Source organism: Pieris rapae, chromosome 3 (assembly GCF_905147795.1).
Source record: "Pieris rapae chromosome 3, ilPieRapa1.1, whole genome shotgun sequence".
Classification (NCBI taxonomy): domain Eukaryota; kingdom Metazoa; phylum Arthropoda; class Insecta; order Lepidoptera; family Pieridae; genus Pieris; species Pieris rapae.
In genome coordinates, this window is record NC_059511.1 from 234,352 (window position 1) to 250,979 (window position 16,628).

Consider the following 16,628-nt stretch of genomic DNA (forward strand, 5'->3'; position numbering starts at 1 on the left):
ATAAAAGACAAATTCGCATAATAGTATTTTACTTTCGAAGATACATCTCGGACACAATATTATCTCTCAGCCTAACCTTCACTTTAACAAATCACAACGTTAATGATCAATTCTTAAATATACCTACTTATATATAATAATTATTATTATTAAAAGGAGCTTCGTTCATTCAGATACATAAAATGAGATGTCACTATAAAACAAAAGTCTATTCATAATGTCAGAAAAAAACCGAATACGTATTCACGATGGAAACAGAATCCTCCTTGTAATAGAATAAATGCAAAACTTCACTTTCATACCTAAATTAACAAAGACTACTTTAATTAAAAAATCACTTAATTTCAGTTCGTTAACGGACCGCTTCTCACATGACAACAAAAATATATGTACTTCTAAAAAATACTTTCCCACTGCAAATACAGTAGTAGCACAAGATCCTATTCTAATTCGGTGATATCGTCAATATCATCCAAGTCGAAATCTTCGAGAGTTTGCAACCCTGGAACAAAGTGCAATTTATTCAGACTTTAGGAGATTTATTTTTCCATGCATAATTTCCAATGACCAGCTCTTACTGAACTGTGTTTAGAAGAGTTCACCAGCAGACAGCCAGCAAGGCGCTGGTGAACGGAAGGGTTGGCCTGCATTCAGGGTCATAACGACTCTTGAGGTTGTAACCTTATTAGAGAGAGATATGGTTTTAGGAAACATTGTTGTTAATATTTTTGTTCTATTAATAAAATACTCACTTTTAGGTTTCTTTATATCACGTTTTGACCACGGCGATGGACGCTTATTGTCCATATTAGGCGTATTTGTCGGTGTATTTACAGGGAATGCCCTGTAAAACAATACCTTTGTAATAAAAACAGTAAACATGTCAGAAATGAAACTTCTTTGAAAATTAATTCTTTAGTTATAATCCCCAATAGATGACGTTCCCTCCGTAAAAAACCCCATGTGCCTAAAATTTCACTTAAAAATATAGCAGTTTACGAGATACGAGTTACATTGATGTATTAAAACAGCGATTTGACTGGTTATATTGTAGATATAGATATAATTCATTATTTCACTTCATCGTTAAATAATTTACAATACTCACGTTAAGTCGACAAAAGAGCAGGCTTTCTGCTCTGTGGAGGCATTCGTCGCAGTCTGCTTGACGCGGCTGGAGCCTCGGCCTCTGAGGTCAGTGCTAGCATTGCTCGCGTTTGTTTGAGTGTTTAGGTTCGTTTTAAAGTTTGCATTCGCCCATTTGGCTTTCTCCAATCTCTTAAGTAAATCCAATCTGAGCCTCTTTTTATCGAACTCGCTCGATTCTAAATCTGTGAGATCGAGTGTGACCGAAGCCGGCTTTTTGGACACAGATGTCGCAGTCTTTTTAATTAGGGTGCTGGTGGGTTGGCTACGTAGGTCGTTTAACTTCTTTTTATGCTCACTTTGAAGTGAGACACTAGGTTTTTGGGAAATATTATGTTTCTGTAGACTGGCCGTTTTCGATTTCGTAGGAGGGTTTTCTGGAACTGTCCGCTTAGCTGTTCCTATGGCTTCTATTATGTCCGGCTGAGGGGCTTGAATGTGAACAACGTTTTTGAAAATTGACATAGGATCGTCATCGGGAGGAGTCGGTGATCGGATTGTGCGATACGTACGATTGGTAGTCGTACTCGTAGTCGGCGGAGGATCGTCATCCAGTATTTCGATATCGGGAAGTCCTTGCTTGGATACAGTATTTTGTTTACGATTCGTTTCCGGAATCGAACTCCGAGCAGATACAGTTCCTGGTTTATTATTAGATTTTATCTCCACTCTACTTTCTCTCTTATGTATCTTTACGACAGAGCTAGACGCACAGCCGGCTGTGCTTTTAGCTTTCGAAGCGATATTCTGCCTAGTACCATACGTCACGTGGGCGGCTTTCGGCAAAGGCTGAGCGATAGTCGGATGGGAAGCGGTCGTAGAAACTCGTCGTACGTGCAATTGTCCATCACCGGTTAGCACATTACTGGCTAAAGGATTCTCCTTCGGCAGTATGTCGTTCTCGACGGGAACCGAATATACATTAACACTGGGAGTGCAATGTGTATAAACACTGGAAACCGAATTTGTATTAACGCCGGGAATCGACGCATCTTTCAAAACGACGTTTTGCTTCTGAAGAAAAGGAAGCGATGACGAAGGTATCCAATAATATTTTTTCGTCGGGTCTAACATATTCTTGATCGCAGGGGGAAGACCGAACGGACTGTTGGCCTTGAAACTTGCAGTCTGTAGCAACAGTGGGCCGGAGGTCGGGAGGGCGTCGGGAGCCTGTCGAAAGGAGGACGTCAGACTCACGGGAATCTCGACTCCTTCAGGGTTTACCGAGGAGTCATCGTCGCTGTCCGAAAGACATATAGGTTCCGAATCAAATGCTACACTGGCCGTTTTAGGTTGAGAGCTTCCAGATGCTTCGCTTACTTTCTCTACTATTTTGACTCTGGTATTCGGAGCTATTTTTTCGTTTGGTACCCGGCGAACCGCCGTGGAAGCATTACTCACAGAAGCCGTCTGTTTTGAAGGACAATTTTGAACGGGAAGAGGTATGGTATGCGGTTTCGGTAATAATTTGGGATACTTTATCTGCGTATCGGCTTCGGGTCCTCGCGCGAGCGTCGACTCTCGAGTAGGCTGCCGAGTAGACTGTAAGCGATTTTGAGACGCGGACTGAACGGGTGTACATTTTGGAATTGAAGATGGGTGAACGGGTGCAAGGTTGACGTCATCGTCGTCATCAGGCAAAATACACTCTTCCACAAAGGAAGATTTCTTAGCGGGACTACCGGGGCCGGGGCCGATGAACCTGTCAAAAATGTCGAAAGATATTTTAACTTTGGTAATTTGACTTCTTTGTGATGATTTGTATTTATACTGCATAAAAACTCACATGCCGACGGGGAAGATTTTGCTCGCTTCCGGTCGCGAAGTCTCGGGCTTCTCGACACTTGCCGTGGTCGGTGGACTGACTTTAGTTTGCTTTCCTTCCATCTGAAGTTTACGAGACTTGGGTCCTACAAAGGGTTTCTTCTTGGGAGGGTTTTCTTTCGGAATCACTATCTGTAGATCGTCCTCGTCGTCTGTTATGACCTGAGCATTTGTGGATGGCGGCGTTGATGCGGCGACGACTTGGTGGTTTGGTTTAATCGCTGTAGAGGTTTGTGCTTTTGCTTCTTTGTCACGAGTGGAGGCACACGCAGAAGACACGTATTTGTTCAGATGCATTTTCTTCAAAAGAGTTTTACCTAGGACCTAAGACAAAAATTAAATACAAACAATCTGTAGGTATGTGCTCTTTATATTCGAAGATCAAGAGAGAAATGTAAAGTATCGTAGAAGTTAGTGGTGTAAGAGAAACTAAACTTCTTTATTTTATTTGCTAGAGACCAGGGAATAATAATACGGTTAGCAAATTATTATTGTGTTATTATTAGTGCTAAATTGTGGCTGATACTAAACAAATTGCTTGAGCGTAATTGGGGATCTACGGCTTTGATGTAGAATAAGACTAAATATAACTTTGCACGTGCATTTCTTTGTAAATACATTTTTAGATTATACTGGTCTATATAACAGACGGCTCTATAAAAATAAGTCATTATAGCTGATAGCTGATCGATATTCTACACATAAGCGATTTGTGTATGAAAAGAAAAACCAATGCAAACATACCTTGACGGCGACGTCGTAAATGGGTCCGTCGGTGATGGGGTTCCCCGAAGACTGAAGCTCCTTGAGTGCCTTGCTGGTGCTGTAGTGGGCGGCCATCACGGCCGCGTCTTCCGTGAGCATCGGGTTTCCCTTCAAGTAGGTGTGGGCCACGATCTTTATGAAGTTATCGTCCGTCAGCAGAGAGGGATGCAAAGGCACCGCTTCCGCACGATCAGTCTCCTCGGCAGGTGGGATCTCGACATCCCGTTTCGATGACCTCTTTAACTTTATCTTCTCACGCCTCGAATCCGTTTTGACTTCGTTCCTTTTTTCTAGCGTCGAGACGGGCGAATCGTCGACTTCGTCATCGCTGATCACGATGCTGCATGGCAGCTTTCGACTTGTTTCGACGGATAGGCTTGAGACCGGGCGCACGTTCTCGCTTTCCTTGTGCTTGCATTTCGATTTCTTCTTGCAGCCCTCTCCCGCGTCCCATTCGACATCCTCGGCGTGATTGGACGGGTCGTCGTCGATAATTTCGAAAGTCCGTTCTGCTCTCAAGGCGGCTCTGCGCGTGGAGCGTTTCTTTCTATCGGAAGCTGAATCGGTATCGTGGGCAGTGCCGGCGCCCACGCCGGCCGAGAGTCTGTCGCCTTCGGGCACCGGGACGTCGCCGGCGGCGGCCGGAAGGTCCGAGGCCGAGTTCAGGTCTCTCAGAAGCACCGCCGCGATGCTGCTCGCCACCGGTTCGTCGACAGAAATATCACCGCTCATTCCGGACACGACGAGTCTCCTAATGTTGGCAACGAGGGCGGTGATCTCTTCCGGTTTGGCGGTTTCGTGAAATTTGTGAGAGATGAGTATCTTCATAATTTTCTTCACTAATTCGTGCTCTGCGTCGTCGTCTCCGGGCGGGTCTTCCCTCTCGGGCCGGTCGGGAACGTCGGCCGAGCTCGCTCTCTTCTTGGGTCTCGCGGTCTTCGAGGTCGCGACCGGCTCCGTCGAGGCGAGAGCTTCGAAGGCTCCCGCGGGGGGCTTCGCGTCCAGCCGGCGGTTCGCTTGATCCATCCGCTTCGCGGCTGTGACGACGTGGGCTCGATCTGTAAAACGTCAAAGATGAATCGAGGGCTCCGGTCGCGGCTCCGGACTCGGAGGGAGGCACACGTACGTCCTTCGGCGTGCTCCAGCTGAAACTGTTGCCAGGCGGCGGCGCGCTCGTCCTCGGGCAGCGCGGGCTCGGAGCCGCGCAGCAGCGAGTCGTGCTCGCGCACGGCGTGCACGGCTCCGGCGCCCGCCACGCGCAGCAGGGCCGGGTCCCGGACGCCCGGCGCCATTCCCGCCAGCACGCCCCAGCCCTCCTCGTCCCAGCTGCGCGCAACGAGATTAATAGCTTCGGCGGGTATACGAACGGACATACACGACGGCGCCTCCGCGCGTACCTGTACAGCTCGGTGAGTTCGGCCGAATTGTAGTGTCTGTCGATCTGCTGCTCGTCGACGACCCGACAGGAGACCGCCTGTTTTGTCACCGACCGTTCGTACATCTTCTGCTCCATGGTGCCCTGGAGCAATGCGATAAAACTTTTTGTTCGGAGCGATTCACGTAAAACGGCTCGAAACCCGACCCGGGGCGGGGCTACTCACCATAGCGACGAGACGATATATGAAGCAGTCTTTCTTCTGTCCGAATCGGTAGACTCTGAAGATGCTCTGAATGTCGTGCGCGGGATTCCACGACGTGTCGAGGATTATGACTCGGTTGGCGGCGGTCATGTTCAAGCCGAGACAGCCGGCTCGAGTCGATATTAGAAAAAGCCTGGAAGGAGGAACAGCTCTCTGAAGGTCGCGACGAGGCAGACGTGCGCATCGGAAGTGACGAAACTCACTTGGTCCTATGATTTTGCGGCGCGTTGAACTCCCTGCACCACTTCTGCCGCACCTCCGCGGGCACCGAGCCGTCCAGGCGATAGTAGTCCCGCCCCAAGCTCCACTTGTTGATCGACCGCAGAAAGTACTCCAAGGTGTCCATCGTGAACAGGGACGTCGAGAATATGAGTCTGTTTATGGAGGATGATAGTCATCGAAACGGTCCACGGATGGAAAATCTGAGCGTGAGAACAATACTCACACTTTGTCCCCGAGGGCCACACACTCGTCGAGCAGGTCGAAGACGACCTGGAACTTGTTGGAACAGTGCAAGGAGTCCAGCGTGTCGCCTCCCTCCAGGTATTGCGGCCACCACACCTCCGTCGGGGCGGGCTTCACGTCTTCCGACGCCGCGATGTCTTCGTGCGCCAGGTCATCCTCCAGCTTTTCGACTGAAATTTCGTCTTCCACTTATAACGTCCGCCTACTGCCGCTGAGCTAAGACTATGGCAAAAAATACCTTTAATATTCTTATTCTCCTCGTCCCTGGCCTTAGTTTGGAAGTTGTGCAGCACTTGCGGGTGCGTCCAGATCTTCTGCAGCGTGTGAAAGTCCTTGAGCACCATCTGCCTGCCCCTCCTCGCGTAGTTCTCCAAGTAGTGCTTGTACATGTTCCGCTGGCACACGGTCAAGGGGATGAAAACCGTGTACTCGTATTTCTTGGGCAAATAAGGGTAGAGGACCGAGGCCTCCTGGCGCTGGAGGCAACCTTCCAGCACTTTGTGCAGGATGTGAGTCCGGGTCTTCATCAGTCTTATGTCTTCCTCTATCGAGTCTCGGTGCTGGCCGTTCATGATCGGGTTTTCGAATCTGAACATTCAATTTGCAAAAGTGAAAAAGCAATTTTGATACGGCCGTTCGAGCTACGAAATACTGATTTTATTAACCTCTTAATAAAATCAGTATTTCGAGAGATATATGATTGAGAAAAGTGTAGACGTTGCCCGCTTACCGAGCGAAACATGTCTGTTCGCGAGAAACTCAAAAGTACTGCGACAGAATTTTTGCGGTTTTATTCGCCAATGCTTAGGATAAAAGACACAAAATCGATCGAGGGCCTGGGCCAGTGTGGTGGTGTCATCTCTGCATAATCTATGCTCCATAGCTCTGTATCTAGTATTAAAGGAATATTTAATCAAATAGGTATAGATACAGCATTATTCGAGCATCCGATTGTTTGATTACTCATCTCCCTGAACCGTACACTGGTCTGAAAATCGTAGTTTGAAAAGGAAAAAACAGTACAAAATACCTATTTGAAAACTCATAATACGTCCCCAAGAGGTGTGGCTTGACGAAGTTGACCATGCAGTAGTACTCTCTGAGGTTGTTCTGCATCGGAGTGCCGGTCAGCACTATGCGGCGTTTGGTGGTCACCCTGCTCATGGCCACCGCTAAGACCGAGCTGTCGTTCTTCAGCAGATGTCCCTCGTCGCATATGACCACGTCGGGGCCCGGCTCCAACAGGGCCGTGCGAATCTTCTTAATAATCGTCGGTCTGACGTCATCGATGTCCGCGTCCAGCGTCGTGAGACTTCGGAACAATTCGTATCCGACGATGAATATTCCACCTCCGCTGTACCAATCCTCCAATTGGTAAGCCCGTTCGTAAGTTTTCTTCAGTTTTGACAACTCGAACACCTGTCAAATGTCAAAGTTCGAATTAAATAATAAAAAAGTCATAGGCGACAATTATAATAGATCATAGTTTCAGCGTGAACTTAATAATGCCTACCTGCAATTGTGGCCTCACTTTTTAGATGAAAAAGAAATTTTAGGCTTTTAATAAGGGCCGACGCATAATATAGTGATATTGCAATATATTTTCCTATGAAACAAAAAAAACTGGCTTGACACAGACATTATTTATTTTATATATTCTTTCCCACCCAAAAATTTGATATAATAATAATAATAAAAAAATCAATTCTCTTTTATTTTCGAGGAATAAAAGTCATTTATTTGCGTCATGTCGAAACTCGTTTTTAAAAAATGTACGTCACGCGGTAGTAGAATATTGCTTGAAAAAGTGAATTACGGAGCTGGTAAAAAGACAAGGAAGATTTTCGAGCAAGATTAAGAGGTTCTGAAGAGGCTCCTAAAGACGATCCCGACCTGGACGCCGTACGGCAATAACGGAATAAATTATTACTAGAAAATTCTCCACATTCACGTATTCACACCACCTTCTAGTATTTTCTATCTATTTCCGCGGTTGATACAAGACCTTTTAAGGGACCAGGAAAACTATTTTTTTTTTCAATATAATTTAATGCAAAATTATTATTATTATAATTTATGTAACGATATGTTTGGTAAAATTCACCTTAATTTCGTTTGTGACCGGACCAATCCATTTATGAATCTCGTCCACCCAATTCAGCACAGTGGATAGAGGGCAGCACACCAACACCCGACGCATGTTCAGCATCGGGTGAGTGAGAACCTGAAACGGAAAAGTTAATCAATTCCTGAATTATATTAATGCATCTGCTGGGGCATGCCATGCGTCACTGAGAGAGCCTTTACCGTGTGTAAGAGAGCCAGGACCTGCAGGGTCTTCCCGAGACCCATACAGTGCGCCAATATGCAACCGCTTCCGGGATGGCCGCCGCTCACCCGTTCCACGGTCTCGAAGCAGGCGTCCCACATAAATTTCACTCCCTCGTACTAAAAAAACGGGCGACACGTCATTGTCAATACGATTTTGCGTGACGATCGGACGAATCGATCAAAAGGAAGCGAAACGAACCTGATGCGCCTTCATAACGCCGGTGAAGTAGGGGTGTACGCTGGCGACGGGCGCGTTTTTGTCAAAGTCGTACTCCAGGCAAAGTTCGCCGTTTATCACGACCACGTTCACACCTTCTTCGCAGCCCAGTCGTTCTCGCTGCAATTATTTACTTATACATTGCACGATAGTGTTCTCAATTGCTACATTCGTTCACAAAACAACAACGTCGACGTAATAGAAGGTAATACAGTTCTACCGCGACCACAAACCAAATATCCTATTATTACGTATTACCCCGCAAAAATTTAATGGTTAGCAAGTGTGGACAACCTCAACCTTTTTGGCTTTTAAAGTGTTTTCATTTTATAAAAAGTTATTCGTTTTATGCTGCATTTACATTCAGCCGTAGTGAGCAGAGCAGTGGGCAGGACCACTGCCACTGCACTGAAGTCCTGCCCACTTCTCTGCTCACTACGGCTGAATGTAAATGCGGTATTATATTTAATCGCCAATAATTAAGATTTAGGAATAACTGTCCTCTTTCCAGCCCATGTAAAAAAATATGTGTTCGTAGATAATTCTCGTAAAATATAAATTACCAATTCAAGCAAACGATGAGCGAGCCTCTGTTTCCTCTCGAACTCTTGCATGTTCGCCCTCACTGTGTCTCGCTGAAGGGACTTCTTGTCTATCACCTGTCAAATAATTGACTTATGAAATCAATCACAAACGTGAACACAGAAACGGATATAAATAAAAAATGTAGCTAGATGTTAATGGGTGATCTTTGATTTAGAGACACAATAGCAGAGGGATTTTACTTTAAGGGAAAATATAAACTACTAAATATCGATATATCTGATCGCTGGTATATTAATAATTTAGAAAATAACATGGCTACGGAAAAAAAAATATGAATATTATAACAGTTCGTGCCAACCATCGTTAACGTGGTTTGTGTAACCAAAACCCGATTGGCCTAAATCAAATACCTTTCGAATATTACGTCGTCCCTTCCCGTAGGTTTGCGAGGATCTTTTGCCGGATCCAGATTCAAACAAAAGTTCTTTAGCTAACACTCTGTAATCAGAATTAATAGCTTTCATTTATTAGTAAATCTTTGACCTTAACATAACATGTCTTACATTAAATATACAATAATGTAATGTTATAGTTACACCAATTGTCCCAAAGAACGGCTGAAGCTATTGGGCTGAAAATTGGTGGGGAGGTAGCTCAGAACAGGAGACGGACATAGGATACTTTTTCTAGAAGTTCAATAACAATTAGAAAACATATTTACTTCATCTGCTTCCGTTTCTCGAGTAACTTCTTCCGGGATCTCTTTCCTCTTCCCCTGACAGGCCTGGGTCCATCACAACACTTTTCAATAAATTCGCTCACTCGTTTCGCTCCTTTCGCTTCGTCCTCTCTGGAATCACAAAAGAATTTACTGTCCTAGATATTGAATTATGTACGTTGAAATTTATATGTTATATATTTATAGGCTTTATTAAGTAAATAATGATTTTTAATTTATTAAATATTAACATACTGAGTGATTTCTTGTTTTTTTCCCATTCGCTTGAGCATTTTTTCTTTTCTGTTGACCCACTGCTTCTCTTCTTCTGAAGAAGAGTCATCGTCATCTTTGGGAGCACTTTGTCTTGACTTCTTAACGCCAGCTTTCTATAATCAAATATAAACGTAAAATAATCGCCACAAAAAGTTCTAATGTTTAAGTTCTTGTTTAAGTTTTAAAACGTATGTGTTTAGAAGGCAAGATAATTAGTGTAATGATTATCGGACTATGAAATTCGATCCACAACCGTGTTTTTAAGGCACATTTTGGCGCCCACCAGTCCACTCAGTGAAATGGAACCAATTCCACTAAGGGTTCTTCAAAAGAATGTGTCGATTTTTAAAGGCTGGCAAGGCAAGTGAGCGAGCCTCTTACCTCCTGTAAAAAAATATAAAAATATTTCGCCATACTCACGAATGAGTTCCTAATTTTCTGAAGGTCTTTCGAATCTGTCGGCGCCACTTCCTCCTTTAGAGCGACTGGAGTATGTAGGAGAGTTAATTCTTTATTCATCATTATATCTGCTGTGAGCATGACGTCTAAACCATCAGCGGTCATTGCAACTTTCGTTTTGGTACTTGAATGAATTTTAGTTCCTTGTGAAGTTTCCGGTTCCTGTTTCACATCAATACATACATTCGATTTATTTACTTGTTCTGTATCACTCTCATCGTCTCCCAAAAGAAGATTCTTTGCCAGTTTGTTGTCTGTATCTTGTACCTCCTATGCAATAAAATTAACGACTATTAGATAAAATATATAACAGGAAAAATAATGAAATTGACAAATATAATACATGAAATGGAAAGAGAAGCAAGGAAGGAAAACATTTACGGGAGACAAACTGTTGATTAGTTGTAATTAGTGATAATACAGACCGATTTTGAAACATACCACCACGTTACAACAATGTGGATTTTCTTTGAGGAGCAAAGCAAGTTAACACAGCCCCTGGATAACTTTTTATAATATCATTAAAAAGCAATTAGGTTCAAAAACAAGAAAGTGTGTTCGCTAAATAATAATTTACATACTGGGACCAATATATCGGCAGTTTCATCTTCGGAAGGAGTAAGTTCTGCAAAATGCTCATTGTCATTGTTGTTATCGTTACTTTCCTGCTTAATGACTACATTTTTTATTTTTTTAAAGCTCTTCCGTTCTCTGATTGTGCGACTTTCTTTACCTTTAGGTAAATGACGATGTAAGGAATTTAAATTTGTTAGTCTGAAAAAAAATTAGTTCCATCATATTAATATCATATACTATATATCATATATACATATTATTATATTTACATATATATATTTGAACCTACCTATCAACTTCCGTGTCGTCCTCACTTTTATCTGTAATACCTTGAAATCTTATATATGTTTTAATAAAGGATTCAGGAAGCTTCTCTAATGCAATCGATACCTCATCATAAAGTTTGGAATCTTTATGATCTATTTCGTAACATTTCCAACCATTTCTTTCAACACATTTCAGTTCATTCTTCATGTTGACTTCCAAATTTTGCTCAGACGTGGGTTTACACTTGTTTATATTTGTTTCTTTAAATTTTACAGAACATATATTATTAGTTCCAATTGAGATATCTGGTTCACATTCTAACAGTTCAGAAGGTACATCTAGGTCATAATTCAGTGAATTATCATGATTGTTATCACTATTCTTATGCCAGTTTTTAGTTCTCCGGGAATTTTTGGAGTTGTCTCGGGTTATAATTTCAGTTGAATCCACGTCATTGCATTGAATTTCTTTCTCTGAAATAATATTTTCATTTGTGGAAGGTTTAGCTATGTTCTCAGCTACACGTTTATTATCATTTGTTTCAGGTAATTCAGCCTGCCTAGTTTTTCTTGATATCAAAGGTGTATCACAGTCACGTTTCTCTTCTAATCTAATTTTGCCTCTCATTTTTCTTGCACAATTCTCTACTTCTTTTCCAATAAAATTTTTTTCTGTAGTATTTGTCAATCCTTTAGTCATCTTTTTTCCTGATTGGGAACGAAAATACCTTTTTTTAACTGCCTTATCCATATGCTGTACCCCATCATCAGAACTATTTCCTAACAAACTGTCCTTTGCTTGTTCTATGCTTTGGGGAACTAATAGACCCATACTGTCGACAGAATTTATATTTTCTTCATCAGAATCAGGATCATATTGCCTGCGAATTCTTTGAGAACTTTGGCTATAGATCTCATCAGGATGTGATATTAAATTAGTTGTATTTATATCTTCTATCATCCTATTTGACTGCACAAATGACTCAAATACATCAACATCAAATGAGCTAAAAGATCCTTTGGTTACTTGTGGTCTGTTTTCTTCAGATATATGATCAATAAACTCTTCTTTAGTTAAAAAGCTGCTAGATGCAATAATGCTTTCATTATTGTCAGTTACATCAAAGGGTTCCACTTTAACAGCTTCTAAAGAAGTTGTTATTTCTGGTTCAATTGGCTCAATTTTTATTTGTTCCAGTCTGCAAACTTTTGAAGAAACATTATAGATTATATTAGTATCTTCTTGATTGCCACTATGAAGTAAAGACTGGGCTCCAGAATGTAAATCGTGCAATTGAACTTTAGAGACCCAACTAGTTGCTTCTGTAGCTTTTTCTGCATAATTTGATTCAGAATTATAGTCAGAGTAATCATCGCTGTCACTATCTTTCTCATAGTCTCCCACCTCATTTAACTCTGTTGTAACCACTTGTTCATTTAAGTTTAATTTTAAGTATAATGTATCTTGAGTTCTTTCCATCTGTCTTCTTACATTGTTTTGACTATTATAATTTGTATTAACAAGTTGATTTGACATCAGTTTATTTATAATTTGCAAAGTTATAAGTGATAATGAATTCACATAGTTGTTTTGATTGTTAGGTAGATAGTGTCCTTGAATTTTCATAAAACATAATGTAGATAGACATTTAACTTCAGGTTTAGGTGACCTATTATCTAATTCAATATGACTTGTATCAATGTTAAAAATATTGCTTTGTGTACAATTTATCATAAAAAGCTTATTCAAATTCACTAAACATAAAAACTTAAGAGACTTCACTTTGTTATTTTGAAAATAAGGTGTTATAGAATCATCTTGCTGATGATAATCAATTTTTACAGAGCTTGCATTTCTATATAGAATTTGGTTCTGAATAACTTCTATACAAGTTGTTATCAAGGATTTTGGATCATGGCTTGATTTTTGAAAACTTTCTACACATAATGTAAATAAACTTTTTGGACTGAATCTTTTAGATGGTTCTTGAAAGCTTCCTACACAAAGAGTAAACAAAGTCTTTGGGTTTGGTTTATGATATTGGTTCTGAAAACTTTCTATACATAAAGTCAATAGGGTTTTGGGATTCATCATATCATTTTCCCTTTTTTTTCTTAATTTATCTGACTTCATTATGTGTGATATATTGTTAGTTCTTAACAGACAGTTTGAAGCTGCAGAATTTTCAGTAATTTGAGAGCTCCCAATATCACTGGTTCCTTTAATAAAGTAATTACATATTATTTCTTGATAGGAAGATAACCATTTAACAGAGTTAAGTCTTTTACAAATTAATAACATTTTTTGTTTTGTGTAGTCATCAAAAAACTTTTTAACCATTTCCAATGTAACATAATCAGGTGGTTTTTTGTTTCGGCTGTCCTGGGCTAAAAAAGACTGTGTAGGTTTAACTTTTTTCACCATTATAGAATCATTTATCCAAACAGTATGTTTTCCCTTAACATTTATCTTTTCTTTCTGCTTTGCTGGTTGTTCTTGTGTTTTCTTGGCAATTTTTATTGAAAGTTCCTTATTTAAAAACACAGTTTTAGGATTAAAAGCTTTTTCTTTAGAACTTCTTTTTTTTGACACTGAGTCTGCCACTTCAATAATTTCACAATCACTGTCTTCTCTATATTGTGGAGTAATTTCTTTTTTCTGTTCTCTGTACTGAATTAGGTTGTTAGTTTTTAAAAAATCTTCATATTGTTTTTCTAAGTCTTCCTCCATTTGTAACAGATTATGCTTGGCAAGTTTAAACAACAAGAAGGATTTTTTAACACAATAATCCATTTTCAATGTATCTGTTACATGATCTGTGTTAATTTTTTTTGCAATAAACTCCTGAGACTTTTGGGTCATAAGCTCCCCTAATTCAGCAGTTGTACTTACAATATTTTTTAAAAACTCACAAGCCTTTTCTGCTTGAATAGAAGATAAAGTGACTTCTTTCATCATGCCGCATTCATACTGTGTATCTGTCTGAACACCAGCTGATTTAATGTTAATACTATTTGTCTGAGCAGAAGATTCAACACATTTTTTAGGCTCATTTGGGTCTATTATTGGAATTTCAAAGGATGTCTGTGATGTACCTGTTGGCTTTGCTTTAAATATTTTAATATCTGTTCCTTGAATTTTTTTGGCAAGAAAGTCAGTAATATCATCCCGGGAGCTTTTAAGTACTACCGAACTTTTTAAGGAGTCTTCTATATCTATTATATCAGAAGAGTCTCCTTTATGTTCTTGGACGTCAATTAGCTTTTGGCTTCGTTTTTTCTTAGGACTTCTAATTTTTCCATATTTGTCAAAAAATTTTCTTTTTTTGCATTTTCCTTCATTTTCATTCTCAAAATCATCAGAGTCTGAGGAATTTTTGGTTCTTTGTTTTCCTGGTACATACTCATCATCAGAGTTATATTTGCCTTTTTTCTTTTTATTGGGCTCATCATCTGATAGCTCTATATTGGCAAAAGGGTCTTCATCTTCTGACCCAGTTTCGTCATATTTAAAAACAGGTTTATTTCGATTTCGAGAAGGTCTTTTAGTTTCTAAAAAGTTTGGAGATGATGCCAAATTTTTTATCTCCATTTTATCATTTTCTTTTATTTCATTTTTTGTAGGCTCTACAATGTTATTTTCTGTATTACCTGGAAGTGGTATATTTAGAAGATTTTCTGTGAGGATGTTGGAAGATTCATTGCTACCAGAGTTTCTACTGTGCAAGTCATTTTCAGAAGGAAAATTGTTTTTCTCAATATCAGAAACAACATTTTCAAGCTGAGATTTTAATTCACTTAAGCAAATATCGTCACCCATATCACTATTTTCATCATTTTCTTTATTTTCTATAGCAATTGAACTTGAATCAATAATATTTTTCTGTATATCACCTTTATTATTGTCCTTAATTAAGGGATCATTTTCAATAGAAGAAGTTATATCAGTAATAACAGCAGTCATATTTATTTCTGAAATGTCACAATTTACATTATCAATATTTTGTTTTGACTTTGTTTTTCGTCCTTTCTTTTTGGTCACTTTTCTATCACCACTGTTTGAGTTATTAGAATTATTTGATTCAGTTATATGACTAGTTGTCACACTCTCTATTGTTGGTTTTGCTCTTCCTCTCTTAGGCTTTTTTTCAGAATTACTTAAGTTACTCTTAGTCGAAGTAACATCAATAGCATTAGTAAGAACAAGTTGAGAGTCAGTTTGGTCATAATTTGAAACATTTTCACTTTTTCTTCCTCTTTTTGATTTTTTAACACTAACACAAGGTTTTATTTCCATCGGAGTTTCATAGCTACTTGATGAAGGGCTTTTTACAGTTTCTGTAAGAGTTTCATTGTTACAATTTTTTTCACTTATATCTGGCAGTGCTTCCATGCTTATTCCTTGTGGTCCTACACTGCCTCTATCTTGTAGTCCTTTCCTGCTTCTAACTCTTAGTCCTCCCCTGCCTCTTCCTCGTAGAGCTCCCCCTCTTTCTCGTTGTCCTCCTCTGCCTCCCCTGCCCTTTCCCTGTACTCCTCCTCTGCCTTTTCCCCGTACTCCTGCATTGCCTTTTCCCCTACCTCTTCCTTGAACTCCCCCCCTGCCTCTTCCTCGACCTCTTTTAGTTGTAAGTATGGTAGCAGCTGTCTGTGACTTTATAATTAATTCAGTTTCTGTTATACAACCTCTTTTTTTAGTCTGTAATTGAGGTTCTACGTAATCTTGGGTATAATTTGAATTAAAATGTTGTAGTGAGTTCCCGTCAATTTTGATTTCTGAAAGACCAACATCTAAATCGTCATTTTGTTCGTAACGTAAATTTTCACTAATGTCACTATTTTCCAGCACTGCTGCACAATTGTAGGAATACTCTGTGACCTCCTCCTCAGGAGACACTAGATCTGATAAAGTAATAAATTCTTCTTCTTCGTAAATCGAATTTGCTTGAAACCCTTCAAACTCCTCCTCGGTGGTCGTTAAATGCTTCGATGTAATATGAACTTCTTCAGACATTTTACTATTATTGTTTTAACAAACATATGTCTACTTTCATGGTAAAAAATCACTTTACACAGCGGTTTAACAGCGTTATGCTATGTATAATTACGTATAGATATACATATAGTATAATCGTTAATCATAGTCACAGTATTTAAAAACAATTTTTGATATTATATGTCGCATTATTCACACATTTGTGCCTAAACTTAAAAATATCGAGCAAATTTAAATCACAGAGTCTTTTAATAATAAATCTCCATATTATACCACACCCACAGATAGAGACATTTGTAGAATTGTAAATAAAACAACTTACTCTATATTTTATGACGACTTGGACTGTGAAGTTGCTTATTTTCTATAAGTTGGTATCTTTGGATAGATTAATTGGTAGTGG

The 16,628-nt window shown here is 40.0% G+C and overlaps 1 protein-coding gene across 1 annotated transcript; it reads right to left on the reverse strand.

Annotated features, from left to right (window-relative positions):
* Nucleotides 1–12: 12 nt before the first annotated feature.
* On the reverse strand, nt 13–16,480 carry LOC111002675. Its single transcript, XM_022272863.2, has 22 exons — nt 11,253–16,480; nt 10,969–11,161; nt 10,349–10,657; nt 9,908–10,041; nt 9,656–9,784; nt 9,345–9,432; nt 8,952–9,047; nt 8,371–8,508; nt 8,148–8,288; nt 7,945–8,064; nt 6,871–7,259; nt 6,079–6,428; nt 5,821–6,010; nt 5,579–5,749; nt 5,337–5,508; nt 5,133–5,254; nt 4,862–5,061; nt 3,715–4,793; nt 2,933–3,294; nt 1,109–2,848; nt 753–844; nt 13–502 (listed from the first exon to the last, which is right to left on the reverse strand). The coding sequence occupies exons 1-22, from the start codon at nt 16,241–16,243 to the stop codon at nt 441–443; spliced, it is 11,268 nt and encodes a 3,755-aa protein (XP_022128555.2). The 5' UTR covers nt 16,244–16,480; the 3' UTR covers nt 13–440.
* Nucleotides 16,481–16,628: the final 148 nt, after the last annotated feature.